At 36.2% G+C, this 27,947-nt stretch overlaps 1 protein-coding gene across 4 annotated transcripts in view; it reads right to left on the bottom strand.

Moving 5' to 3' along the window:
* f (espin protein forked) overlaps positions 1–27,947 on the bottom strand; it is a 325,622-nt gene that overhangs the window by 194,996 nt on the left and 102,679 nt on the right. For 2 of the 4 annotated variants that reach the window (XM_073974570.1, XM_073974569.1), the window contains exon 1: positions 14,275–15,800. The exons of the other annotated variants lie outside the window; for them this stretch is intronic. In XM_073974570.1, coding sequence (XP_073830671.1) covers positions 14,275–15,308 — 1,034 coding nt within the window. In that variant the 5' untranslated portion in view covers positions 15,309–15,800. Of the gene's footprint in view, positions 1–14,274; positions 15,801–27,947 lie in introns of those variants that run through there. 4 annotated transcript variants of the gene reach the window in all.

Genomic DNA, 27,947 nt, shown 5'->3' on the forward strand with positions numbered 1-27,947 from the left:
CAACATATTAATATTTACAGTTTCAACGCCCTCTATATGTTGATTGATTGATTTTGTACTTTTTTCATTGTGACTGTGATTGATCTTTACATTTAAAAAGTTTAACTGAAAAAATACACCTGTGTAAAATATATTTAATACTACTAATGTAAGCAATTAAGTACTACTGAATTAATCAAGCAATACTAGATGGCAATATCGCTTCTCAAAAGTAGAAGCTAAGGAGAACAAAATTCAATATATTCGTTCATTCCTGTAGAGCACTTTAAACTATGTACATCAACGTCGGTGATTCCTTAAATAGTGGAATCTGATAGCAGTACATCATCCGCAATACAGAGAGTGAATCAAAAAAACTATCTGCGAATTGTGTCCTCTTTAAGGATATAATATAATTTCTCATTTCGTTTGTAACACATCGAAATATTCGTCGGAGAACCTATAAAGTATATATATATTCTTGATCAGCATAAAATTCTAAGACGATTTAGCCATGTCCGTCCATCCGACTGTTGAAATCAGAATATTTTGTAATTTGGTATAGAATTTTGTATTACTCCAAGGATGTTTGGCATTGCAAATGGGTCATATCGGTCCACGTTTTGATATTGCCCCCAAAGAAGGGTACCTCCCTATTTTCGGTTTTTTGAAGAGTTCAGCCTAACTATCACACCGAAATGGCTGAAATTTAGAACTTTATCTCCCGATTTTCGGTATTTTGAAAGTTGTTACCTATGTATCCCACAGAAATGGGTAAAATTTGGTAGTCAGGCTTCGTTGGGAGTATAAAACTTTCCAACTGAAATTTGTCTGTATAGGTCTACGTCTTCATATAGCCCGCATAGAACGGTACCTTCCGATTTTTGGTATTTTGAAAGTGGAGCCCCAATATCCCACTGAAATGGCTGACATTTGGTATTTTTCCACCTGAAATTTGTCTATATGAAGATGTCGACCTAATCTTCATATAGTCCCCACATAACGCTACCTCCCGATTTTCCATATGTTGAAGATTGTGGCCTCATTATCCCACCAAAATGGCTGAAATTTGGTATTTAGTCTTCATTGGGGGTATACAACTTTCCACCTCAAATTTGTCGGTCGGATATAGATCTAGTCTTCATATATCCCCCATAGAACGGTACCTCCCGATTTGCAGTATTTTCAGGGTTGAGGCCTCAATATCCACCGTAATAGTTGAAATTTGGTAATCAGATTTCGTTGGGAGTATAAAACTTTCCACCTGAAATTGGTCAGTATGCTAGAAAAAAAGGTACTTTTTGGTTTTAACTAGGGCATGTCGCACTGAATTACTAGTTATTATGTGACCATTAGAATAACTACTTATTCTGTGGCCACTAGAAGTTGAGAAATAAGCTACAAATAATTATACCCTCAGCCCTTAGGCTAAGAAGGGTATATGGCGAAAAACAAAAATTTTTTACAATCGATGAATCCGAGTTTCACCCTTTCAGAATTCGCGAACTGTTAACATATTCTATATAGTATGATATACATTCTTTAAACTGAAGTGTTTTAGGAGGAATCCCATAAGGTCGACCATTAAAATTAATTTACGTGGAAGCTGTGTTGGCATCAATGTAGAAAAATAGGTAAAAATGGGTTGAAACCAACAAGTTTTTTTATGCTCCCTTCCGATTTTAGGCATAACCTTACATTTTATAGACATATGCCCAAAGAAAGACTCAAAGAATACTTCATGGGCAATATGATACTAGTGTATCATTTTTCGATATATCCACTGCATCCACCTAAAATTGATGCTGACATTTTGAAGCCGGAATTTCGGGGTTTTTTGAATTGTTTTAATAATTCAGATAATATTCAAAACTCACATTAGGATTATAAAACTCGTGATTCTACGTCGTTTAATGCATATCTCATGAGTGTGCTCCTTACAGCATCCTAGTAATTAGAGTCTAAAGGCCAATATTTGATGTGTGATTTTTTTTAAAAAACCTATTTTTTGCGTTTAAAATTTACAAGTGCCATTCAATTTCCTTTGTACCCCGCGTGAATTTAGTTTTTTTACGCGACGGATCTAATGAGACCTTCCGCGAGCGAATCCATCCACTAAAACCGCGGATATAGATACCCTGAAAATAGGAAAAGCAGCAAAAAATTATTTCGAAAAATCCGCGTACTAAACCGCGATTTTCTTGAAATTTTTTTACGCAAATGGAATCCTTTATACGCGATTATAATATTTGCGAAAACGCGTGTCATAAAAGAAAAGAGATTCGCGTGTAATATGGGTTTTTCACCAAAAATAGAATGTGGAGGCACATCCGCGGTTCTTGAAGAATCTAATTAAAATTGGTATATTTTGATGTATTTTTGATAGGCGCTGATGAAACCGGATGCGCATCACAATCGTATGCACATTGCGCGACTTTTACCAACTTTAAGGTTTTTTGCAGTGTATGATGCAACTGGTGGCACACAATGGCCCCTGAGTGAAACATCGAAATATGCATAAATTTTGACAGAGATTGATTCGCTGTATCCAAAAACGGATGCGCATCAACCGACTTTAACTAATTCGCGAATAACAGGCTTTTTAATTATAATATTAATTGAATGATTGTAATTTCAATATTACTCTTAATTTCCTACCCTTATAAGTTATCACAGTAATCAGTTAAACTCTCGCGATGGTAAACCATATGTTTTGATGAAGTTTTAACTGTATACATTCATTATTCTATGGGATTTTAGCAAAATAGTTGGAGAACTCCCAAATATTTTTTTTCTAATTTTTAGAATCAAACCAAAAAAATATTTGCAACAATATTTTCCAACAATAAGTTTTTCTCTTTTATTGTTGCTATAATATGCAATTTATGTACCCAATCTCTATAAATTTGGTATCATATTTTTCTACGCATTGTCTAGATTCCGCATATATTCTTTAATTTATTTTTGAGGGTTTGTACGGATTCTGGGACAGGATAATTTGGATTTACTTCAAAATTTTTTTATTATTTGTCGACTTTCCGCGAAAATAACAATAAATTTAATAACTATTTAAACATCTACGAATAGATATGGACTGCTGTTAACGATTTATGCATACATTTTCTCATAACAACCAAAAATATATTTTTAAATATTTTTTCTTTATATGAGAATAAAAACCGCTATAACTTTTGCGCGCATTGGCCAATTTCGTGAACGCGAGCAGATTTGAAACCGGATTTTTTTCCTTTACCTCTGTACCAAAAATCGTAGATGTGCTCGTAAAAAAATTTTTTAATTTTTTTCAAATGGAATTGTAAAGGAATTTTGTTATTCGCCATATACACTTTGATACGATCAAAAATGTGCCTCATCGAAATAACGGTTTTAGATCCCAAGTATGTTTGAACGAAATTCATTTCAGCCAATTTTGAGTCGATTTAGCCATGTCCGTCCGTCTGTCTGTCTGCCTGGTTGGTGCACACGATAACTCTCGAACGGATCAACCGATTCGTACCAAATGTTGGGTATTCTAATATTTTGTGTAAACTTAGTTTAAGTTCGAAGATGGGCCGTATCGGTCCCCTCCTCCGGGTAACTCCTTCACAACAGTTCAATTTTTTTCTGTAAAATGGTGTGAACGATATTCCTTTGAGATATAGGTCGTGTTCAAATATGGACTATATCGGTCCACTCCTTCAGGTACCTCCCACACAAAATTCGTGTAAAGTGAAGTTTAAGAGCACCTCCCGGATCGTTTTGAATTTTTTTCGGAAGGTTGTCCTTGCGGCTCGCTTTACAACGGTACAATTTCTTTTGGGCGCAAGTCCATACCTCTTAAGATAATGACCTAAAAGCCCTAAGAAACCCTGACGGCCCCAACGAAACTGGCAAATCCGCAAGATTACTCTCGAAGGGAGATACTGATTGGTCCAAACTTTGCACATCGTATTATTTCATCTAGTCATGTAGCTGGTCGGTCCTTCGGGTACCTACCACACAAAATTTGGGAAAAGTGATTTTTTTCAATTTTTTTTTTTTTTTGCAAAACTTTTGGGTAGTTCGTAAGATAAGCGATATTGTCCAAATGTTGATTATTGACTACATATGACCACTATTTCGGGTACGTCCCGCACAAAGTTTGGAAAGAGAGCAGCTTAAGGACTCGTCTGGTCGTGTTTATATTTTTGGTAACATGTTCTGTATGCCATTGATTCTTTTCTTTGGGTCCGAGGCTGAGGGTATATCTCAGTCGGCACAGCTGACTGATACTTTCTCACTTGTTCTATTTTTAGAACAGTTCAGGTGAAATTTGTTTCCAATGTCAACACATTTCATATATTGTTTTACTTTATTTTATTTCGCTCTTTGCTGGATTTGACCATTTCTGATTTGTAGCGAAACATACTACACACTAGACCATGCGTACAAACATTAAAGGTTGTTTAAACGCTAACATGTGGACCACCATCTGTTCTTTATTTGAACACACAACCCTAGGATTTGTAGTGGGACGCACACGCTCTGTGCCACCATACTCATAACTTAGTAAGGAATAATATAAGTACTTATTTCTGTTTACATTACTTTGTAATGGGTTACATAATGACTAACTGATTCGAATTTTTCCTGGGATAGGTCCACGTCTTCATATAACCCCCACAGAACGGTACCTCCCGATTTTCGGTATTTTTAAAGGTGGAGGCCTCAATATCCCACCGAAATTGCTGAAATTCGGTAGTATAAAACTTAAATTTGGGTGTATAAAGCATTCCACCTGAAATTCATCGATATTGGTCCACGTCTTCATAAAGCCCCCATAGAAGCGTACCTACCGATCTTCGGTATTTTCAAGATTGTGCCCTCAACATCCCACCGAATCGAAGACGTTGAGGGTATAAAACTTTCCACCAGAAATTTGCCGGTATAGGCCCACGACTTCATATAGCCCCCATAGAACCGTACCCGGTATTATGAAAGTTTTAGTGACATTATTGTTTTTTACAGGTACAAAACATCCCTTACAAAAACCAGACAAAATAAAATAGGTCCATGTTTTGGTATAATCCTCATATAAGTGTGCCACATTTTTAGATTTTTGGAAGATCTTAGTCATATTCTTCTACCAAATTGGTTAATAATTGAAATTTTGTGTCCCAGAATATAGAAAACTTACACACAAAAAACTGTTCATGAATACCCCTGTCTTCGTCTACATAGACGGTATTTCCCAATTTAATGTATTTCGAAGATTTTTTTTTTTTCAAATTTTCTAACCGAGATTGCTGTAATTTAATACTGTGTATTGCCAGAGAATACAAAAGGTCTACTCGGAAAATTGTAAATATTGGTCCATGATTTGGAAAGAGCGACGATGAACTATGAACTAAAGCTATCCTTTAAGATATTCTTCTCCTGTAAGGAATAAAAGAAGAACTTAGTACTTTCATAAACATCCTTTCGTTAATGAATTGTTATAATTGTTCCAATTCATTTCAATACAATTCGAGGTGGAGGGTATAAAAAGTTCGGCCCGGACGTTCTTTCTTTGTTATTTTATAGATTGGAAATAAACCCAGCAAAATTTGAAGGAAGGGGTTCCATGCGATGACGTGATTTAATGACATTTTTTTGCATTGGTTCAAACGAAGTCGTGAAAGATCCGATATTTTCATTAGCATTTGAACCAATGCAAAGGAAGTAGTGAAAGATCCGACCTTTTCATTAGCATTTGGACCCATGCAAAGGAACTCGAAATCACAACCAACGTTGTTAAAATTCTCGTCGTAATGGTAATGTCATTGCAAAGGGTTGGTGAAAATGACATGCCAAAGCATTGGAGCAAATGACATTCCAAAGCATTGGTGAAAATGACATGTCAAAGCATTGGTGTAAATGACATGCTTTGGATCCAAAAATGAATAGCATCTTTTGGGGTCCACGCTCAAATAAAATTCATCGATGATGATGCTAAAAAGATGACGTGCCACTTGTCACTTGCACCCATGATTGAATGACATCTTTGGCATCGAACATTTTGCTGGGAATGAGACAAACAACGAATTTGCAAAAATCCACCTTTGAGCTCAAAGTTTGAGCCTCAAACTACTATTAAAATAAATTTTAATAAAACTCTAATAATTTCGCACGGTAATTAAACATATTTTGAAACTTAACCAAATATAATTGGCACGCGATAAATATTTTCTAAATAGTTTTAATAGTTTTTATTTAATTAGCTGTTAAAATATTGGCAACAACCACAAAAAAATCATATAGAAATATTTCTCAAAGCCACAACACAAGCGGCATTTTTAATAGCGATTTTACGCAAAAACTCTTCATTCAATGAAGGAATGAATACAGAAACAAAAAAAAAAAAACAAAATCATTCGAAATCAACCTCCAGCTCAAAAAAAAAATTGTTATGCAAATAACGCCGCCTGGCATAGCTGGACGTTTCACTTTTTCCAATCTCATTTATTTTCTTTTCTTCGTATTTGTTTTTTTTTCTTGCATTTTGGAAAAGAGTAGCAGAGAAAAACAACACACACGAAAACAAATTTAAAGATTCACTTTTGTTTTCATTATTCTCTGTCATTTGTTTGTGTATTTTTTTTTTTTAAATATCAAAGCGATCTTCCACTTTGCTCTTTTCTTTTACAATTAAAAAACAAAGCATGTCTTACAGTGTGAGATGCTTGAATAGTAGACGGTTTTATTAGCGTATTAAAGCATCTTCATCTCGTTAATGGTATTTTTTATTAAGTTGAAATGTGAAATTTTTTGATTTTGCTTTTCAAATGTTGTAAATTAATCGACCATATAGATACTGGACATTAATTTTGGCAATCAATACTTAACTAAATCCATGCTATGTGCAAAATTCCGTTTTTCATTGTATGTATGAGATTTGGTAAATATTTGATAAAGCACTGCTATGGAAATGTTTTATATTAAGATTGGAAGATAGGACGACCTTTTCGTTTTTTTTTTTTTAATTTCTTTAGCAGAAATGAATAAACTAACAAGTATAAACGCTATTAAACTTGTTATACCCTCCACCACGAGTTGTATTGACGTAAAATGGAACAATGTAACTAACCTTCAAAATACCGAAATTCGGGGGTACCGTTCCACGGGGGCTATATCAAAACATCGATCTATACCTACAAATTTCTGGCGGAAAATTTTTAGACCAAATTTCCGATATTTCGGTAAAACCTTTAAAATACCGAAAATCAAGAGGTATGCTTCTATGGGGAATATAGGAAACCGCTGACCTATACTGATAATTCTCTTCTGAAATATTTTATAACTCCATTGATGACTAAATAACAAATTTCAGTCTTTCGGTGGGATATTGACGCCACAACCTTCAGAATTACGAAAATCGGAAGGTACCGTTCTATGGGGCTATATGGAAAAGTGGACCTATACAGACGAATTTCAGTCAGAAAGGCTTTTGCCACCACCGAAGACTAAGTACAAAATTTCAGTAATTTCTGAGAAATATTGAGGCCACAACTTTCAAAACAACGAAAATCGGGAGGTACGTTCTATGGGGGGCTATATGAAGCGGTGGACCTATACCGACAATTTTCATATGGAATGTTTAGTAACCCAAATGAAGACCAAATACTAAATTTAAGCAATTTCGGTGGAATATTAAGACCACAAACTTCAAAATACAAACTTCAAATAATAGGGAGGTACCGTTATATGGGGGCTATACTAAGGCGTAGACCTGTACCGACAATTTTCTGGGGGAAATTTTTATACCACCAACGAAGACTAAATACCAAATTTCAGACAGTTCGGAGGACTTCAAAACACCGAATGTCGGGAGGTACGTTCTATGGGGGCTATATGAAGCGGTGGACCTATACTGACAAATGAAGACGAAATACTAAATTTCAGCCATTTCGGTGGATTATTGTGGACACAACCTTTAAAATACCAAAAATCGGAAGGCAGGTTATATGGGAGCTATATCAAAATGAGGATCTATACCGGCAGTTCTCTGCCGGAATATTTCATATTAACAACAAAGAAAATTTCTTTAGTATAAGGTGGCTATACCAGACGGTCCCGTTCTATGGAGGCTATATCAAAACGTGGACCTGACAAATAAATTTCTGGGGAAAAGTTTTGTAGACCCAAAGAAATATAAATACCAATTTTCAACCATTTTGGTGTGATAATGAGGCAAAAACCTTTAAAATACCAAAATAGGGAAACAGTTTCTATGCGAGCTATATCAAGACGTGGACCTATACCGGCAGTTTATTGGCAGGAATGTTTTATGTACCCAACGAATACTATACACGGAATTTTACCCATTTATGTAGAATAGTGTGGCTAAAACTCTGAAAATACCGAAAATCTGGGGGTACGGTTCTATGGGGGCTATACCAAAACATGAACTTATGCAGATGCATTTCTGGAGAAAAGTTTAGTAGCCTCAAAGAAGACTAAGTACCAGTTGTCAGCCATTTCGGTGTGATAATGAGTCTAAACCCTTCAAAATACCAAAATTCTGTAGGTACAGTTCTATGGAGGCTATATCAAAACTCGGATCTGTACTGACTAATTTCTGGGAGGAAGTTTTGTAGTCCCAAAGAAGACTGAATACCAAACATCGGCAATTTGCTGTGATAATGAGGCTAAAACGTTCAATATACCGAAAATCGGGAGGAACAGTTCTATGGAAGCTATATCTAAACTCGGAAACGTTTTGTAATCCCAAGGAGAACTAAATACTAAACTTCATATATTTCGGGGGGATAATGAGGCTAAAACCTTGAAAATACCGAAAATCGGGTGGTACCATTCTATGGGGGCGATATCAAAACGTGGACCTGTACTGACAACCTTCTGGGGGAAAGTTTTGTAGTCCCAAGCAGGACTAAAAACCAAACTTCAGCCATTTCGATATGATAATGAGGCTAAAACCTTGAAAATACCGAAAATCTGTTCTATGTGGGCTATATCAAAACGTGAACCTGTACTGACAAATTTCTGGGAAAAATTTTTGTAATCCCAAAGGAGACTAAATAACAAAAAGGAACCGTTCTATGGGGCTAAATACCAAATTTTAGTCATTTCGATAAGATAACGTGTCGAAACCCTTCAAAATGCCGAAAATCGGAAGGTGCCGTTCTATGGGGGCTATATCAAAACGTGGGCCGGTATAGCACATTGTCAATACCAAACATCGTAGGAGCAATATCTAATTCTATACCAAATTATAAAGCTCTATCTGAAATATTGCGAGCTGACGGAAATGATTGTATCGGCTAAGAATTATATGCTGATCAAAAAAAAAGCATAATTTCAAAAACTGAGAAGCCAATTGATAGTTCCCTTCGCCGGATGAAATCATGATATTGGTAGCGATCAGTAAAATTTTACAACACTGTCAGTTCGTTTTGAAAAACATTACTCTCTGTAATAGAGAGTAATAAATGAAGTTGAGCCATTGGGGGAATACTCCAACTCAAGCAATCAAATGAGATTGAATCTTCAACAATAAACAAAACAAACAACAAACAGCGAAGGCACGCGCAGGGGAACTTTGTTAAAAACAAAAGTCCAACAACAACCTCACAGGCAACTGTGTTGATGTTCTTTTCAACTCACATAATTCGATGAATTCTTAGTTGATACGTGCTGACATGTTGCAGAATATTTTGATTTTGGTGCTTCTTTGGAAAAGCCGAAAATTGAGTGTGATTCTCATTCATATGGGAATACTAGACACTTAAAGAGTTCGGTTTTTCGCTAAAAAGGCATCATTTCAAAAACTGAGAAGCCAATTGATAATTCCCTTCGCCGGGATGAAATCATGATATTGGTAGCGATCAGTACAATTTTACAACACTGTCAGTTCGTTTTGAAACTCATCACTCTCTGTAATAGAGGGTAATAAATGAAGTTGAGCCGTTGGGGGAATACTCCAACTCAAGCAATCAAACTGATCAAAAATATATATGGGGATTTCTGAGTGAAATCGGACACTTTTTCAAAATGTCCGATTTTTAATTTATTTCTTTTTTTGCTGTGGTGATGCTGCTCATCAGCAAAATATTTCAGTATATTTTTTGATTTTTGGATTTTAAATATTAAATCGCGAAAATTGCATCCAAACCCACTGTGCAATTTTTTTTCTATTTTTTTTTTTTTTTTATTTTTTATTAGATAGCTGATAATACAAAAAAAGATTTTTTCTATTTGGACCAATATTATCTCGGAACCGTAATTAAAAAAAAAAAACTGAAAATATACAAAAATGTTTTGCTGATGAGCAGCAAAAAGTGTCCGATTTAACTCAGAAAGCCAATATATATTCAAGATCAGCATAAAATCTATAAAATCTATATCAGACCGTTCGTATGTTGCGATCAAGATACAGCTAGAAATATTTAAGAGAGTGCTTTATAATTTGGTATAGAAGTTTCTATTACGCATACGATGTTTGGTATTGAAAAGGGGCTATATGGGTCCACTTTTTGATATAGACCTCATATAACGGTACCTCCCGATTTTCGTTAGTTTGAGGATTTTGACTATAATTTTTAACAGAATTAGCTGAATTTTGACGTTTTAAATTCTTAGTGGTCCTTGCAGTCATGCAATTTCTCCACCAAAAATTATCAACATAGGTCCATGTTTTGGTGTACCCCCATGTAACGTTACCTCCGGATAATCGGAATTTTGAGAGTTGTAAGTATATTTTCCTACTGAGCTACCAGTAATTTGAAATTTGAGGTTCTCTAGTCATGAAACTTCCCCACCAAAAATTTTCTACATAGGTCCATGCTTTGGTATAGCCCCCATATAACGATACCTCCCGATTTTAGTTATTTTGAAAATATAAGCTAAATTTTTTGACCCAACTACCACTTAAGGTTCCCAGGGGTTCCAAAGCTTCTCCACCAAAAATTGTCAACATATGTACATAGCCTCCACATAACGGTACCTTCCGATTTTCGGTATTTTGGAGATATTAGCAAAATTTGCCGACCGAATTAGCTGTAATTTGGCATTTAGGGTTCTTAGTGGTTAAAAGACCCCTCCACCAAAAATTATTTAAAATGTTTAACCGAATTATCTGTAATTTGACATTCGAAGTTCTTAGTATTTCCAGTTCTTTCCTTACCAAAAATTTCAATGTTTTAAATATCTCCATATAAAGGTACCTCCCGATTTTAACATTTGAAGTTCCCAGAGGTCCCAAAATTGTTCCAACTAAAATTTTCAACATAGCTCTATAGGTAATTTGCTAAAAGTCGATTTTGCAACTTGTAATAATAATATTTTTTTAGTTGGCATTGAAAACAGAACATGTCAACATTTATTAATATGAATGATATTTTTCAAAATAGCATCTTTATTGCGGTTTAAATTGCAGTCAACGTGAGAATTTCGAAGAAGAACTAAAAAATATATATTGTAAGGCATATTTCAATTTATTTGAAACCGCGGAAAAATAAACCAAATATAAATATATGTAAAATGGAATAGATTGGCAATTGCGAGAGGAATTTATTTAATATATAATATAGCTTAAACATTTTGGGTAGCGACAAAAAAACACAAAAATTCAAAAATAATTATTTTATTTCTCTTAAACTCACTTCATATAGACTTATACTAAATTGGCCGTGTTTGGTCTTGATTTTGCCACCTAGGTTTTAAAACCCGATTTTACCCGTTTTTTGCTATTTATGAGATTTTATTAGGTTACTTCTCAATAAAAAGTCTAAAAAACTGGAAGTTTGGTTTGAGGAAATAAACAATAAATGTAAAAAATATTGTTGTTTACAATTTCATTGCAAGTAAAATAAGTAATGGCGACAAATTGTTCGGTATGTCCGTGGTTTTCTATAAACGGTGCGGCAGAAGTAACCTTTATTTTATCTCTCTATTACATATTAATCATTGATACGGCTTAGGGGAGTACTAAACTCGTCTTTATTAACGTATATTCAAAAAATATACAAAACTGTAGTAAAAATTCTTTGGAAAATCTACTCGCGGGGACAAAATTTTTGTTACTTACTACCGTGATCGTTTTCAACAGTTTGTTGTGTATAAGAAAACTAATCAAAATTGCATTAGCAAAAATAGTTTTGTTCGTTATATACGTAGTTTCTTATAACCGTTGTTCGTTATATCCGAATTTATCTGTAAAAATCTTTGTTTTATCTAACTTTTACCCATAAATAATTTAAAAAGTTAAAAAATCCTTTAATTCCGCTGTTATTAATTTTTGTCTCAAAAACAGGGCAAATTACCTATAGTGCATAGGTCCATGTTTCGATATCTCCCTTTTTCGGCATGGGGATTTTAGCTACATTTTTTATCGAACTACCTGTAATTTGACACTTGAGGTTCCCTGTAGTCATGAAACTTCACCACCAAAAATTGTCAACATAGGTCCATGTTTTAGTATAGCCCCCATATAACGTTATCTGCCGATTTTTGGAATTTTGAGGATTTTAGAAAACATTTTTAACCAAACTAACTGTAGTTTGTACCAAAACTTCTCCACTAAAAATTAATTGGTCCATGTTTTGGTGTAGTCCCATATAATGTCACCTTACGATTTTCGGTATTTTGAGAATTTTAGCTAATTTTTTAAAGAAGTAGCTTCGAGTTTACATTTGATGGTCAAAATAGGTATGTTTTGGTATAGCCCCTACACGCAGAAAAAATTATATTAAAAACTGCAGCAAACATATAATATGTTTGGATGCAAACATAAAATATGTTTGGATCCAAACATATTATATTTTTGCAGCAGTCCCTAACATAACATATGTTTGGATCCAATTTTTCTGCGTGTATATAACAGAACCTCCGATTTTCAGAATTTTGAAGATATTAGCTAAATTTTTTATCCGAACTACCTGTAGTTTGACACTTAATGGTCCCAGTGATACCAAACTTTTCCACCAAAAAATTGTCAAAATGGATTCATGGTTTTAAAATTTTCTGTAAAATGGTGAGACCGATAACTCTCAAAGGAAGAATTGCTCATAGTTTTGCATATACATAGTAATATTACTTTCAAACATAAATCGGGTTCGAATATGTACTATATCGGTCCACTCCTTCGGGTACTCGCCACACAAAATTCGGAAAAAGTGAAGTTTAACAGCTCCTCTCGTAGAATTTTGAGAAGGTTGACAAGGGCAACCCTTTATTACTGTAAAATTTTCGGTGGCAAGTCCATACTTTCTGAGATAATGGCCTAAAAGCTCTAAGAAACCTTGACGGCAACAACTAAAATGAAAAATCCTAAAGATAACTCTCGGAAGTAGTTTCTGATTGGTCCAAACTTTGCACATCGTAAAATTTCATTTAGTCACGTATCAAGTTGGAATGTGGACTAAATCGGTCCCGTCCTTCGGTTGCCTCTCACACAATTTTGGAAAAAGTGCAGTTAAACAGCTCATCTCGGATAGTTTTGATTTTTTTCCAAAAAGTTCTTTTTGCGGCGGCCCTATTACGATGTTGCAATTTGCAAGCCCACACAATCTGAAATAATGACCCAAAATCTCCAAAAAAAAGTGTCGGTACGTAAGATAACCCGATTTAGTCCAAACGTTGTACATCGTATTATTTCTTAAAGCCTTGAATTATGTCCGAATATCGACTACATCGGACCGCACTTTCGGGTATATCCCACAAAAAGTTTAGAAAGAGTGCACTTTTAGGACCCTTCTGGAATAATTTATTTAATTTTTGGCAACATGTGTAGTATGCGGCCCTAGTTGAAACGGTACATTTTTTTTCGGGGGCAAATCCATACTTCTTGAGAAATTGGCCCAAAAACCAAATAGACGTCAGAAGTATTGCGTTTACTATTTGCTTTAGGTGCGAGGCTGAGGGTACATCTCTGTCGGCACAGCCAACTGATACTTTCTTTCAGGTATTTTGAAGTTGTAATAAATATTTTTCGGCCGGACCGAACTTAACACTACCTACTGGTTGTTAGACAAATTATATACAATACCCCTTCTCAATATGTCAGCAATATAAAGCTCCCATGTCTAATTTTGAAGACATTATTTAGCCAACCTCTAATTTTGAATACGACTTTTTTTTTAACCAAAATGTTTTCTCAATAAATACAGCACAAAAACATGCTTTCCCTAAAAGACGTTTCGGAAAATAAAAAAACACAAAAGATTTCAACAAAAACAAAGCTTTGCATAAATTTTTAATTGGTTGTCATTTTGGTGTTTTTGTAAAAATGACACATTGTGTTTTTTTTGTTTTGGTTACCTTAATTTTTCAGCTAAATGGCGACATTTGACACATGGCACTTGATTAGTGTGTAACAATCGCTCCACGGGTGAAAGATTATCCAATGATGATGATGACGTTGGCGATGCTGCTGGTGAATTGCGTGGAGAATGGAAAGATCTATCCGTTTCACTAGTGGAGCTATAATTCATTTGTTCAATGGGTTTCAAATCCAAAGCCGGGCGCTTTTGTTGTGAACCCAAACCACGTCGGGTAAAGTAACCCAAGTGATCTTCAACACTAGAATTGGCATTGTAGAGAATCCTTTCATATTCGGCCACATCGCAATCGTTCAGAGTGACTTTTTGTTCAAAAACCCTGGGGGTTATAGAGGCCTGTTTTAGTAACTCCATTCTTTTGTGACGTAACTCAATGGAAAATATTAGACGGACGCGTACAAAACGTTTACGATTCGAGCGCGATGCTTGGGTGTTGACCTTTTTCAAGTGGCGACGATTTTGTTTACGTTCGAGTTTGTCGAGGCGATTAAGGGATTTGGCACTAATGTTAAGGGGACTTGAGCTATAATCGGTTAAGTTATTTAAATCCAATGCCGAACGATGTTTACGCCAAGGCACTAAATCAAATTGACCGAAACGTTTATCACAATCACCCTGGCCACCGGACCAGGGATAAAAATTCTCTTTTGTTTCGTTAAAACACAAAATCCAATCGGATGGTTTGGGCGAAGATTTCGTAGGCGTTTTACACTGAACACTTTCATAAAAAGAATTGCAATTTGATGAGTCACTAAGTTTTGTGGCGGCGATTCTATTTGGGGGTGAATTCACCAGGCGATTCTTGGCACTGGCCTGAGGTTTGTGATATTTGTAACGCGGCACTAATTTCTTTTCCAACATTCGCGGATCCAAACCGTATTCTTCACGCAAAAGTTCTATTTCCTTGGAAGAGGCGGCATACTGCACACCATTCCAGATTGTAACCGGGGTAACACTGCTCGTTTGGCTGCTAGCTGTGGTTATTACACTTTCCCGACGTCCAGACGACGACATATCTAATAATAAGCGGCTGTAATTATTTCAAGTTTTAACAACAACAACGCATGGGGGTTTCGTTCTAAACTCATTACGGTTTCCGGTTGTTGATGAAGTTTCCTATTACCGTTTTGTGGCTGTGATCGTGGCGGTTTGTTACTCCGGCTTTATGTTTATGTTTTGATGTTGTTCGTTTTGTTGTTACGTGTATTTTGTGGTGGTGGTGCACCATTCACTTGTTCCACCTCCCCATCAAAAAATATTCAGTCAAAAAAAAGAGAAAGAACCAAAAAAAACAAAACGAAACTATAACCCGGCGGCGGTGTTGTTTGTCAAACGCGTCCACTCGTTGTAACGTGTTTTCGGAAAATGATGACAAATGTTTGGAAAAAGGTATGCAAAACCTGGTAGTAGAAGTTCACAATGAAATCCAAAACACAATAATAATGATAGCAACATCGCTCAGCTTGTCACTCAGTCAGCCAGTCAGTCAGTCATTCACTCAACAACAAAATAACGATTGGCAAAAGCCCAAGCAGCAGTGCCAACAGCAGAGATACCTTAAATTATGGCCCATTGTCTAACTCTATATGGTTAAGTGTGTGAGATACCTACTGACTGCCAGCCACCACTACTAACCAACCACCATCATTAAGTAGACTGACTTTTGCTATCATCAACAGCAGCAGTCGCAGCAGCAGCATTGCCACTTGTTGCCCATGTGGTGTTGTTGTTTAATGATCTTTGACTTGTTACCTCTTATTATCTGCATATTAACTTCATGGAGTTAGGGAGTTAATTTTTTCTCTATGCCTCCAATTGTCTTGTTAAGGTTTTGAGAGTATGATGTCTAAACTGCATTGAAATCAACAACAACAGAAAATATGTCTAAATACAAACTCGCTGTGTGTGTTGTAATTTCTCACCGATGTGTATTTAAAACATATTAAAATGTTTGTTTACCCAATCCGATGCCCTCTTGCATTTGAGGTTACTGCCAAAAAATTTAATTAAGTTCAAAAAAGGTGCTAACAAGTCTTAATGACTTGAAAAACGCATTTCAATATTTCACTTTTATAATAAACCTAATTTTGAAAATGGCTTGCAATTTTCTTAGCCAACATTAAGAGTTAAACTTTATTGGGTCAGAGGTTGGGAGTTGAATAAGTTCCTTAATTTAATTTCCCAATTTTTTAATTGTTTCCACACACACATCCCAGAAGGGACAAAGGAAACTTTTCTCATATCAATAGTGCACCCTGATTCAATGATATGGGACCTATTTTTTATCGTATATCTATTTTTTGTTGTAGAGAAGATATAAATGGTTGAAATAATTAGGAAAAAATCGCCAACATTAGGCTGAGAGGTATTTTCGTGCATACCATTCCACCACAGTGGCATCCAATTTTAGACTATATTATATTCGAAGTTCTTCAATTGAAAGGAAGTTGCTTTATTTCGTTTGGACATAGAAGATCAAGTGTTTGATCCCTGATCAGTACTTCTCGTTTTTCGGCGACGGCAAATCATCACAGAAAAATGTTTCCCAGTAACAAGTGAAAACGGCGCACAGTGTTACCGCGTGGACAAAAATCGAGAAAATGTGATGTTAACTTTTATAAATGTTTAGGTTTCTTTCTTACTGTAAACACATCAGATACGACGAATCTGAAAGAATTTTGACGTGTCCAATTACCGGCGAAAATATATATGAGGGCTATATCCAAATCTAAACCGATTTTTTGTCAAAATTGGTGAAACTGAAAAAGTGCCTAAGAAAATATCCCATGTTAAATTTGAATACTATTTTTCAAAATTTGACCGATTTATAGCAAAATCGGGACCAATATCCATATCTGAACCGATTTACAAAAATCGCTGAAACTACTCAGGGGCCTAAAAAATATCACATATAAAATTTGAAGGCTATTCGATTAAAATTGACCGAGTTATAGCAAAATCGGGGAAAAATATGTATGGGGGCTATATCGAAGTCTGAACCGATTTTTGTGAAAATCGGTGTAGCTATTCAGGGGCCTAAGAAAATCACACATATTAAATTTGAAGGCTATTCGATCAAAATTGAACGAGTTGTAGCAAAAACGAGAAAAAAAAATATATATATATATGTGCAAAAATTCATTAACCTAGGTCAACGCCTTCTATTTTTGTCCACTTTTGTATGGAAGCGGTAACACTATGCGGCGTTCAGCCAGAGCGAGCTTTCTATACCCAAAATTTATGTTAAATCCATATGTCAGCCATTTTTTGGTGGATAATGTAGCTAAATTTTTAAAAATACCAAAATTCAGTCGTACCTTCCTATGAGCATATACAAAAACGTGGAACTATACTGACAATTGTCTGCCAGAACATTTTAAATCCCTATCTCGAATACTAACCACCAATTTTCACCTACATCGGCTGTATAATTTGGCTAAGACCTTCAAAATTAGGGCTATAGTTGACAATTTTGAAAAATCGGGAGGTAACGTCCTTGTTGGCCTATACATAAAAATGTGGACTTATACCGACAATTCTCTGTAACAATGTTATATATAGCTCTAACAGTTGATCGATTTTACAGCGGTACAAACATGGTAATGTGCAGCGCCAGATTCCAACACAAGGCCAGATGGATATTCCCAGGTGAGAAAATCTAATTGATCATGTTGTGATAGACGGAAGACACTCTTCCAGTATGTTAGATGTACGATATATTCGAGGAGCGAATATCAATTCGGACTATTTCCTTGAAGCAACCAAAATACGTAAACTAAGTACTTGTTTGAATGTTGCGGCAAAAGTCGAAAACCTGAAAACGCAAAAGATAGCACAAGCCTACTCCGCTCAACTTAACCACATGCTGGAAGAGGGCCCTGTCCCTATAATGTGAAGGCGCAATGCAAAGAATAGTCCACTCTCTTCCAACTGCTGCAAAATCTGTACTTGGGTACCAAAAACCACCACCTAAATTACTATGGTACGGTCAGGTGTGTCGTAAGGCTACTGAAGAGAAGGACGCGGCATTTAGAACAACCATACAGTCCGTAGCAACACCAACCGCCAAGGAAGACGAGGGAGCAGAAGCGTATTTTCAGAAAAAAAATATGAAAGAGCAGGAAAAACGTGAGCATGATAAACTCGAAATGTTTGAGGAGTCAGAATGCAGAACGAACATTTTATCGGAGTGTCATACACCAGACTGAAGGGGAAGTTACTGAAATAACTGATATACATAATGTACTGGGAAGAGCATTTCATCAAGCTTTTGGTATCGAATATGGACGACGATGAAGATACCCAAGAACAAATTCCAAACGACGGAATTGATTATCTGTCACCTAGGCAAAGTGAGGTCAATACAGCACAATAACGCAGCATGAACTGATGGGCTGCCTGCCATATTGTTGGGGACTTACTGAAAAGGAGTATTTATCCGAGTGTAAACTCAGTCGGCTATGTCCCGTGCACAAGAAAGGAGTCAAGAGAGCTTGTGACAACTACAGTGGGGTCTTCTATACGAAGACACATTGGTCTTATAAGGGTCCTTTAAAAGGAAGACGTACTGGTCCCCTATAGGAAGTCCCTGTGGGACCTACTGGTCTTCTACAGGAATATCTACACCTGCTAGACTTCTGTCGGTGTCAATACCATGCACCTATACAAGCGAAAGAGGACAATGAAAGCCTACCAGCTTTGTGCTACCTGATTGTTCCGAAAGTAGCACGGACTCATTCGACAGCAGTACAGATACGAGGGCGGTTCGGAAACTGCTTAGCCTATCAATGAAAGAGAATAGTTAGGTTATCAAAAATATTTTTATTTTTAATATAATCTCCTGAAACTTCAATACACTTAGTCAAACGCTTTTCTAGCAATTCTATCCCTTGATTAAAATAGTTTTCCTCAAGGTCTTCAATATAGTGGTTTACAACTGTAATTGCATCTTCATTTGAGGTAAAACGCTTGCCAGCAAGGAATTTTTTTTAGATTTGGGAACAAGTAAAAGTCACTGGGAGCTAAATCAGGAGAATAAGGTGGGTGGTCAAGCAACTCGTACTTTAATTCGTTGATTTTAGCCATTGTTAAAACACTCTTGTGCGCTGGTGCGTTGTCTTGATGAAAAATTATTTTTTTGTGTTGTAAGCCAGGACGTTTTTCTCGAATTTGTACATTTAATTGATCCAAAAGGTTGCAATAGTATTCTGAATTTATTGTTTTACCCTTTTGCAGATAGTCGATCAATAAAATACCTTTGAAGTCCCAAAAAAACCGTTGCCATAACCTTACCAGCCGATTGAATTATTTTTGCCTTCTTTGGGGCACTTCCTCCAGATTCAGTCCATTGTTTGGATTGTTCTTTGTCTCTGGAGTATGGTGGTGGATCCATGTCTCATCAACAGATATGAAACGACGCTTAAAATCCATTTTATTTCGCTTAAAACGATCCAAACAAGCTTGAGAAATGTTCATTCTTATGCGTTTTTGATCGACTGTTAACAAATGCGGCAACCATCATCAGAAAGCTTTTTCATCCGTAGTTCTTCATGCAAAATTAAATGGACTCGATCATTTGAGATGCCCATGATATTGGGAATTTCACGCACTTTTATTCGTCGATCATTTAATACCATATAATGCACTTTGGCTACAATTTCTGTTGTTGTTGCTGTTTTTGGACGTCCACTACGTGGTTCATCTTCAATGCTTGTACGACCACGTTTAAATTCAGCAACCCAATTTTTTACTGTTGCATATGAAGGAGCACTTTCACCTAACACATTCACCATATCATTATGAATTTCTTGTCCCGATAAACCTTTTTTATGTAAATATTTAATGACAGCACGCATTTCTAATTTTCCCATTGTACAAAAATTGCGGATGCGTACTTTTTGAACACCTGTTTCTATATGAAGGAGTTGGCAGATCGAAAAAAAATTAACATGTGTTCATAACAGAGATGGAAGTTTCCAAAACACTTAACTTTTTTCTGTTTATACCGCGCTTTTTGTGCTAGGCTAAGAAGTTTCCGACCTGCCCTGGTAGTCCTTGGGAGAATCATCATTATAAGCTCAAAGCTGCCGTTCTAAAAAACAGCAACGTTGTGCCACTCGCTTTTCGTTGATGTTTGCTAAGCCGAAAACAATCCAACGTTTGAGTAAAGTTTTGTGCCATTTCTGGTAGAAGAATAAAGAAAAATTGGCAGCACTTTGTCTTTTCTGCATCTACCAGAAATTACACAAAATTTTACTCAAACGTTGGATGTGTTTACAGCTTTAGAGCTTGCGACCATTATGTAAGAAAACGTGGACTTGACAACGAAGAAAATTATATCGTTATAAACAGGTCCACAAAAAGTACTTTCGGTAAATATTAGCAAACAATACTCGAACAGTCCTTAAACTGCACTTAAGTAAAAACGTAGAACTGAGGGAGGGACTCGAAAATGTTCTCCAATATATACTTTTTTGGAACTTGTGTACATTCGGAAGGAATTTGTCGGCCAAATCGGATATTCAATTCATAAATTTTCGTGCTCATCAGAATCATTTGATTTGGTGCGGGCAGGGTTATGTAAAGCTTAAAGAGCTTCGGAGGTGATCTAAAGGGTGTCCCAACTAGAATGCAATTTTTAAATTTTAAATAAAACACAGATATTTAAAAAATCGTGAAACTTTATTATATCGTAAAGTAGACAGAATGAGGTTATGTATGGAACAAGATATCGTACAGATGACCGCCGCGGCTTTACTCGCACACACGTGATCTTTTAATGGCATTTTCAATGACCGTTTTGCATAAATTCTGCGGTATTTCATTAATGCAGCGTACAATTTCCTCTTTTAAGGCTTGAGTCGTCGTCGGCTTATTCGCGTAAACCATCGACTTCAAAAAACCCCAAAGAAAAAATTTTAAAGGTGTTAAATCGCAGGATATAGGCCGCCAATTCTGGTCTCCAAAACGCGAAATAACACGACCGGGAAATGACTGATGCCGAAATAAAATAGTTTCTCCACATTCAATTCTTCAATTCTAGGCAAGAGCAAGTAAAAACGGCTTTAAGTTCGGCCGGACCGAACTTGTTATACCCTCCACCAGGAGTGGTATTAAAGTAAAATGGAACAATTAGTTTCCTCTCGTTTATGAAAAAGACTCAATACCAAATTTCAGCAAACGTCTATCTATCTCGACAAATTTCTCCCGTAAAGTTTTTAGACTCAAAGAAGACAAAATACCAAATTTACTATATTTCAGTAGGATAATGTGGTTAAAACCTAAAAAATACCGTAAATCACGAGGTACGCTTCTATGGGGGATAAAGGAAGACGTAGACCTATACTGATAATTCTTTTCTGGAAAATTGTATAACCCCATGAAAGACTAAATAACAAATATCAGTCATTTCGGTGGGATATTAACGTCACATCCTTCACAATTATGGAAATCGGGAGGTACCGTTTTATGGGGGCTATATCGAAACGTGGACCTATACCGACAAAATTCAGTCGGAAAGGGTTTTATTTCCTACGTAGAGTAAATACCAAATCTCAGCAATTTCTGTTTGTGGTTGTGGCCACAACCCTCAAAAAAGGAAAATCGGGAAGTACCGTTCTATGGGGGCTATATGAAGGCGTGGACCTATACCGACAAGTTTCATATGGAAAGTTTTATAACTCAAATGAGGACTAAATACCAAATTTAAGCAATATCGGAGAAATATTGAGACTACAACCTTCAAAATACCGGAAATCGGGAGGTACCGTTCTTTGGGGCTATATGAAGGCGTGGACCCAAACTAACAAAATTCTAGGGGAAAATTTTATAGTCCCAACGATGACTAAGTGCCAAATTTCAGCCATTTCGGTGTGATAACGAAGCTAAAACCTTCAAAATACCGGAAATCGGGAGGTACCGTTCTTTGGGGCTATATGAAGGCGTGGACCCATACTAACAAAATTCTGGGGGAAAATTGAATATTCCCAACGAAGACTAAGTGCCAAATTTCAGCCATTTCGAAAATTTTATATTTCCAACGAAGGCTAAGTGCCAAATTTCAGCCATTTCGGTGTGATAACGAAGCTAAAACCTTCAAAATATCGAAAATCGGGTGGTACCGTTCTATGGGGGCTGTATTAAGGCTTGGGCCTGTACCAACAAATTTCAGTGGGAAAATTTTATTACCCGAACGAAGACTAAATACCAAATTTCAGCCACTGTGGATGAATATTGAGGTCACAACCTTCAAAATACCGTAAATCGGGAAGTACCGTTCTAATGGGGCTAGATGGAAGCGTGGACCTATACCGATAAAATTAGAGTAGAAAGTTGAATACCCCTAACGAAGCCTATATACCAAATTTCAGCCATTTCAATGGATTATTGTGGCCATAACCTTCAAAATACCGAAAGTCGGGAGATACGGTTCTATGGGGGCTATATGAAGGCGTGGACCTGTACAAATTTCTGGGGGAAAGTTTCGTACCCCCAACGAAGAATAAATACCAAATTTCAGCCATTTCGGAGTAATATTGAGACCACAACCTTCAAAATACCGAAAATCGGGAGGTACCGTTCTATGATGGCTATGTGAAGGCGTTGACCCATACCAACAAAATTCTGGTGGAAAGCTTTATAACACCAACTAACACTTAATACCAAATTTCAGCCTTTTCGGCGTGATAATGAATACGGAAAATCGGGTGGTACCGTTCTATGGGGGCTATATAAAACCGTTGACCGATGTATGATTTTCCTCACCCCAAATGCGACAATTCTGCCTATTGACGAAGCCATCAAGATGGAAATGGGCCTCGTCACTGGAGATGATTTTATGGGCAAAATCAGCATTTTTATGTTGTCTCTCCAATACCAATGAGAATGCGTTGTTCATTCGCTCCATTTGTACTAACCTCGTACCTTCTACTAGCAAACAATAACAATTGTTGAAATATGAAACAATGATACTTCGAATGGCGCCAAATTTAAAAATTGCGTTCTAGTTGGGACACCCTTTATGTCTGGAGAAAAGGTTGGGACTCACGAAATGATATCGAGATGCATTTCTGATGTAGTCTGGTTCCACCTATATATTAGACTGTAACTATATTATCTGACCACGTACAACAACATAATTAGTTGATTTTTTCTCCTAACAGCATCACAGCATTGATTTATGTATTTCATATTATTTATGTACATGCATTGAACGATTTATGTTACTGATAAATCAATGCCTAAAACTATGCTACAGATTCTATCTATGGGAATAAAAATGTTTTTTATGGAACTTCTTTTTACTTTTCAACATTTTTATATATATTTCTTTTTTTACAATAAATAATAATATTACTATTGGCAGTTTAACGACAGTATTTTGATACTATCAACCCACTGTGCCACGAGGTGTAACAACACCTGTCTAGATCAGACATTGTCATAGTGTGTTGCGTGTGGGATATTTTATTACACAAATGCATTTAGATTTGTACCAACAAACACATAGACACAGCGAGGAAAAATAACGAAGCAGACAACACAAAATACAACAATGGATTAAAAAAGCAGCGTAGAATGTTTTTTTAATACTTAAACTTATTGAAGAGTGCGTGTTAATGCTCTCTCTCCCTCTTTGTGATGAATAATACTTTAATTTTTTTTAACAAAACAGAATAAAAGATATAATTTATTCTTGTTTTACCTTTTTTACATTGTTATTAAAGTATTTATTTATGAACAAATGAGTTACAGGCAATGGTCATTGCCTTATAACAAACATACATATTTATAATAATTCTTGGATGTCTACTTACGGAGAATTTGGGATATTTTCATATCAATTTCTTTTGTCTTACCTGAAAGAAGAAAAACAAAACACAAAATTATTAAAGAACGTTTTTTGGTGGATTGATAAGCTATTAAGAATATATTTTTTTTATCACTTTTTCATATTGTCATATTACTCCCCTCGGTTAGTCTATAGAAACTCCCATTTAGCTCGTCTATAAAAATCCTATTTCGCCCGTACATTTGACACCCTTCAACTTGTCTACCTCATTTCATCTATAAAGATTCCTCTGAGCTCGTTTATAAAAACTCGCTAAATACATAAATACAGCTCGTTTTTAAAGACTCCTATCAGTTAGTTTTAATACCCTCCATCATAATATGGAGGGTAGAATTAAATTTGTCATTCCGTTTGTAACATATCGAAGGCTCCCATAAAGTATATGGGGATTTCTGAGTAAAATCGGACACTTTTTTAAAAAAGTGGTTTTTAGTGGTTTTATTTTTTGCTGTAATGGTGCAGGTCATCGGCAAAACATTTGAGTATATTTTCAGACTTTTTGATAGATATCGAGCCTTGAAAAAGCCGAATTCTGTAAAAATTACATGCAAAGGTTTCGGAGTCGAGCCAGTTTTAGTTCGACTCCGATTCTGGAGTCGACTTTTTTAACGACTCGAGACTCCGAAGTCGACTCCGAGGGTAATTTCCAATAATGTAAAAGTTTCCAATTTCATCCTATATATTGGCTTTTACAGAGAACATTCGTTCTAATATAATACTCAAATACAAAATTGCATATAAATCCTTAACTTATCCCATTGAAATGAAAACTCAATAAAACCGAAGTTAAGTTCGACTTGCACCCTTCCCCGTTAGAAAAAATTTAAGCTTTGAACAACAACAATAACATTAAAACAAACAATACAATTAAAATAATTTGGCTTGATAAGAATTCTGTGAATAGTTTAAAATATATGACTTAAAAATCTGTACTAAAATCAACAGACATACTGATATGGCAAAATAGACATAGAAACTGATTATAGTGGAGCTCAGATGATAGTAAATATCCGCTGTCTCATCCTCTAATTGAGTATAATATAGTTTTTGCCTACATGTTTTCATAGTTTTCTTATAACACTGTGCAACAAAATGGAGGTGAAAGTCTGGGGCACGGAAAATTCCTCTTGGGGAAGGAAGGCCTTGGTGAGTATATTAAGAACCCCGAAGGACAGATCAGCCGTGAGTCGAACTTCCGCGTTATGGCGTGCTGTTTTTGCTAGAGACCCTGTAAGTCATCAGGAATTAGCGTTATGTCTTTGTTCACTGTTGATTTAGCTTATTTTTGAGATGACATGTCTTCAGTCAAATCGAATGAGGATTATTGTGGTACTTGTGGTACTTTAATAGCGGCTCTTCATATTACACGAATAAACGGGCGAAAAACATTTTGTTCGAGTATTTTTTATAAAAGAATAAAATAAACCGTGTGTTAATAGATGTAGGGAAAATTTTTGCCGGAATCGAGTTATTTTTTTCGACTCCGACTCCAGCAAAATTGCTCGACTCCGACTGGTAGACTCCGACTCCGAAAACCTGCTCAAACCTTCTTTAATATTGGTTCTAGTATCTAAATTCAATTTTTATTAATTTTTTTGTACTCTTCGATTATTTTGAAATTTTTTCTGTTAAACTAAGATTTTTTACAAAAATTGTAAGTCCTATTTGCTTTACCTCTGAACGCAGTTCAAAGAGCAAGCTTTCTTCGCCTTTAAAACACACTCTGGATTTCAAATCTGTATATAATTCGCGAATAAAATTTATACTTTTAACTGGGATTCGCGTGTACCACAGCGCATCCCACAGTGCTGGTCTGAATACTCGCACAAAAAGGTATAAACTGCTGTTAAATTCGATGGACTGTTCGATAATAACATGTCCTGTGTTGTAGCGTTGTCAGTACATGATCGCCCTGGTCTGAAGCCTGCTTGCTCTTTCTTTGGTATGTTATCCGGTGCAGGGCAAATACGTTGTGTAATCATCGACTCAACAATTTTATTACTGCATAATCTCAGATTTCCCTTTTTTGGCATTGTCACGACTACTCACTCGCTCCTTTCATGGAATAGTCTCCTATTCCAAGATTCTTTTAACAATCGGTGCGAGAGCCATCAGTGGTTTCGCCATCATACTTCAATACTGGACTTGGTGCTTTAGAGTTTTTCAGCTTAGATAGTAGGGTGGGGCGATTTGAACACCACCACGGGCGCCTGGATTTTCTGATTATTGGGATTGTACTGAGCAAAAAAGTCCACTAGACCATATGTCTACGGTGAAAATCGAGCCCCCGGATTTTGACTTGAAGTTTGTATGTAACAGCCAAACCACTGAGATTTTCGATCCAACACAAAGACAAAAATTGTAGCCAAGACAATAATTAAGAACTCTCTACTACATCGCAAAAGCATTGGAACGCTCCTTCAGGCAGTTATGGCCCCGAGAAAGTGCACATTTTTCGGAAAATATCGATAAATTACACTGTGCTACAAAATTTGACTCAAAGTCAGTGGGTGGAAATTTCCTTTTGGAGATGAAAGCCCTTGGTGAGTGTACTAAGAACGCAAAAGGAAATTTTCAGGATAGGTCAAGTTTCTGAGATATCGTTTGGCCAAAATATCCTCGATTTTCACCGTAGACATATGGTCTAGTGGACTTTTTTGCTCAGTACAATCCCAAGAATCAGAAACTCCAGGCGCCCACTATCACTTTTTTCCTTCCATACAAATCGCTTCGGCATATTAGATAGTGTTTGAAGTACTTCTGCAAAATCAGGTGCGACAGTGGAATTTTCTCTTCTAGACATGCGCCTATTTACATTCCAGGCGTAGCCCTGTGAATCTGTGGAGACTGCAACTGAGATCAGTGCGGGGAAGAAATCACGCCAGCGTAGCTGCTGCTCATTTCTGTAGGTGAGATCATTGCCATTTCCAACTTCCGCTCAGCTGCTTATGTTGCTCGTCTCTCATGTTACCCGCTGATGATGCGATTCTGCAATGCTAACGTAATATGCTTCTCTATCACTCCGATATACGATTCGTGCATTCAATATCAATAGCGACTTTACTTCTGTTGATCTTGTATATAAGCCTTTTGCAGTTGCGATTTCTAGGAGAGTTTCGTCAGATAACCATGGCTTGTAGTTGCGCTTGTGGGTGTTGAGAATTTGGTTCGCACTTTAGCAATACGTATCTCGTGTATCTTTGAGGGAGATCCAGGTATTGCTCTACCTCATTTTTATATTGCTCAGCTATTTGTGGATTTTGACGTTTTTCCTGTGGTATCTATATTTTTTTTTCTTGGTGATATGCAACAACGTGGTATTCGCTATCAATATCAGCTCCTCGGCGTATTTTTACGTCCACCAAACAACCAAGGAAGAGTTTGCTTACAATTATATGGTCGATTTGGTAGCATGTGAAGTTGTCTGGGTACTCCCATGGGTATTTATGTATATTTTATATGGAAACTTGGTTCCGCCAATGAATAGGTGATGTCTGGCAGATGGGTCTCTCGCGTTGAAGACGTCAATAAGAATTGTTATGTCAAATCCAGAAATAGATAATAGAGTGTTTTCAAGATGTTGTTGTAGAATAATTTTTTTTGTTTTAATAGTCATGTGGGTCGGTTGGAGTATAGATCAGAAATTAGGCACTCGTCGTCATTGATAAGATGTTTTTAGGAGATTTGGTTATCAGTAGATAGCGGAGTCCTAAGCAAATGGTTAGGGTGGTGGTAGAGAAAATCTGATTAGACATAAACTCGTTTTATCATAAAATAAAACGAATTGGGCCCAGAAATTTTGC

The sequence above is a fragment of the Musca autumnalis genome, unplaced genomic scaffold (genome assembly GCF_047663935.1).
Source record: "Musca autumnalis isolate F117 unplaced genomic scaffold, ASM4766393v1 scaffold_3, whole genome shotgun sequence".
In the NCBI taxonomy this organism is placed as follows: domain Eukaryota; kingdom Metazoa; phylum Arthropoda; class Insecta; order Diptera; family Muscidae; genus Musca; species Musca autumnalis.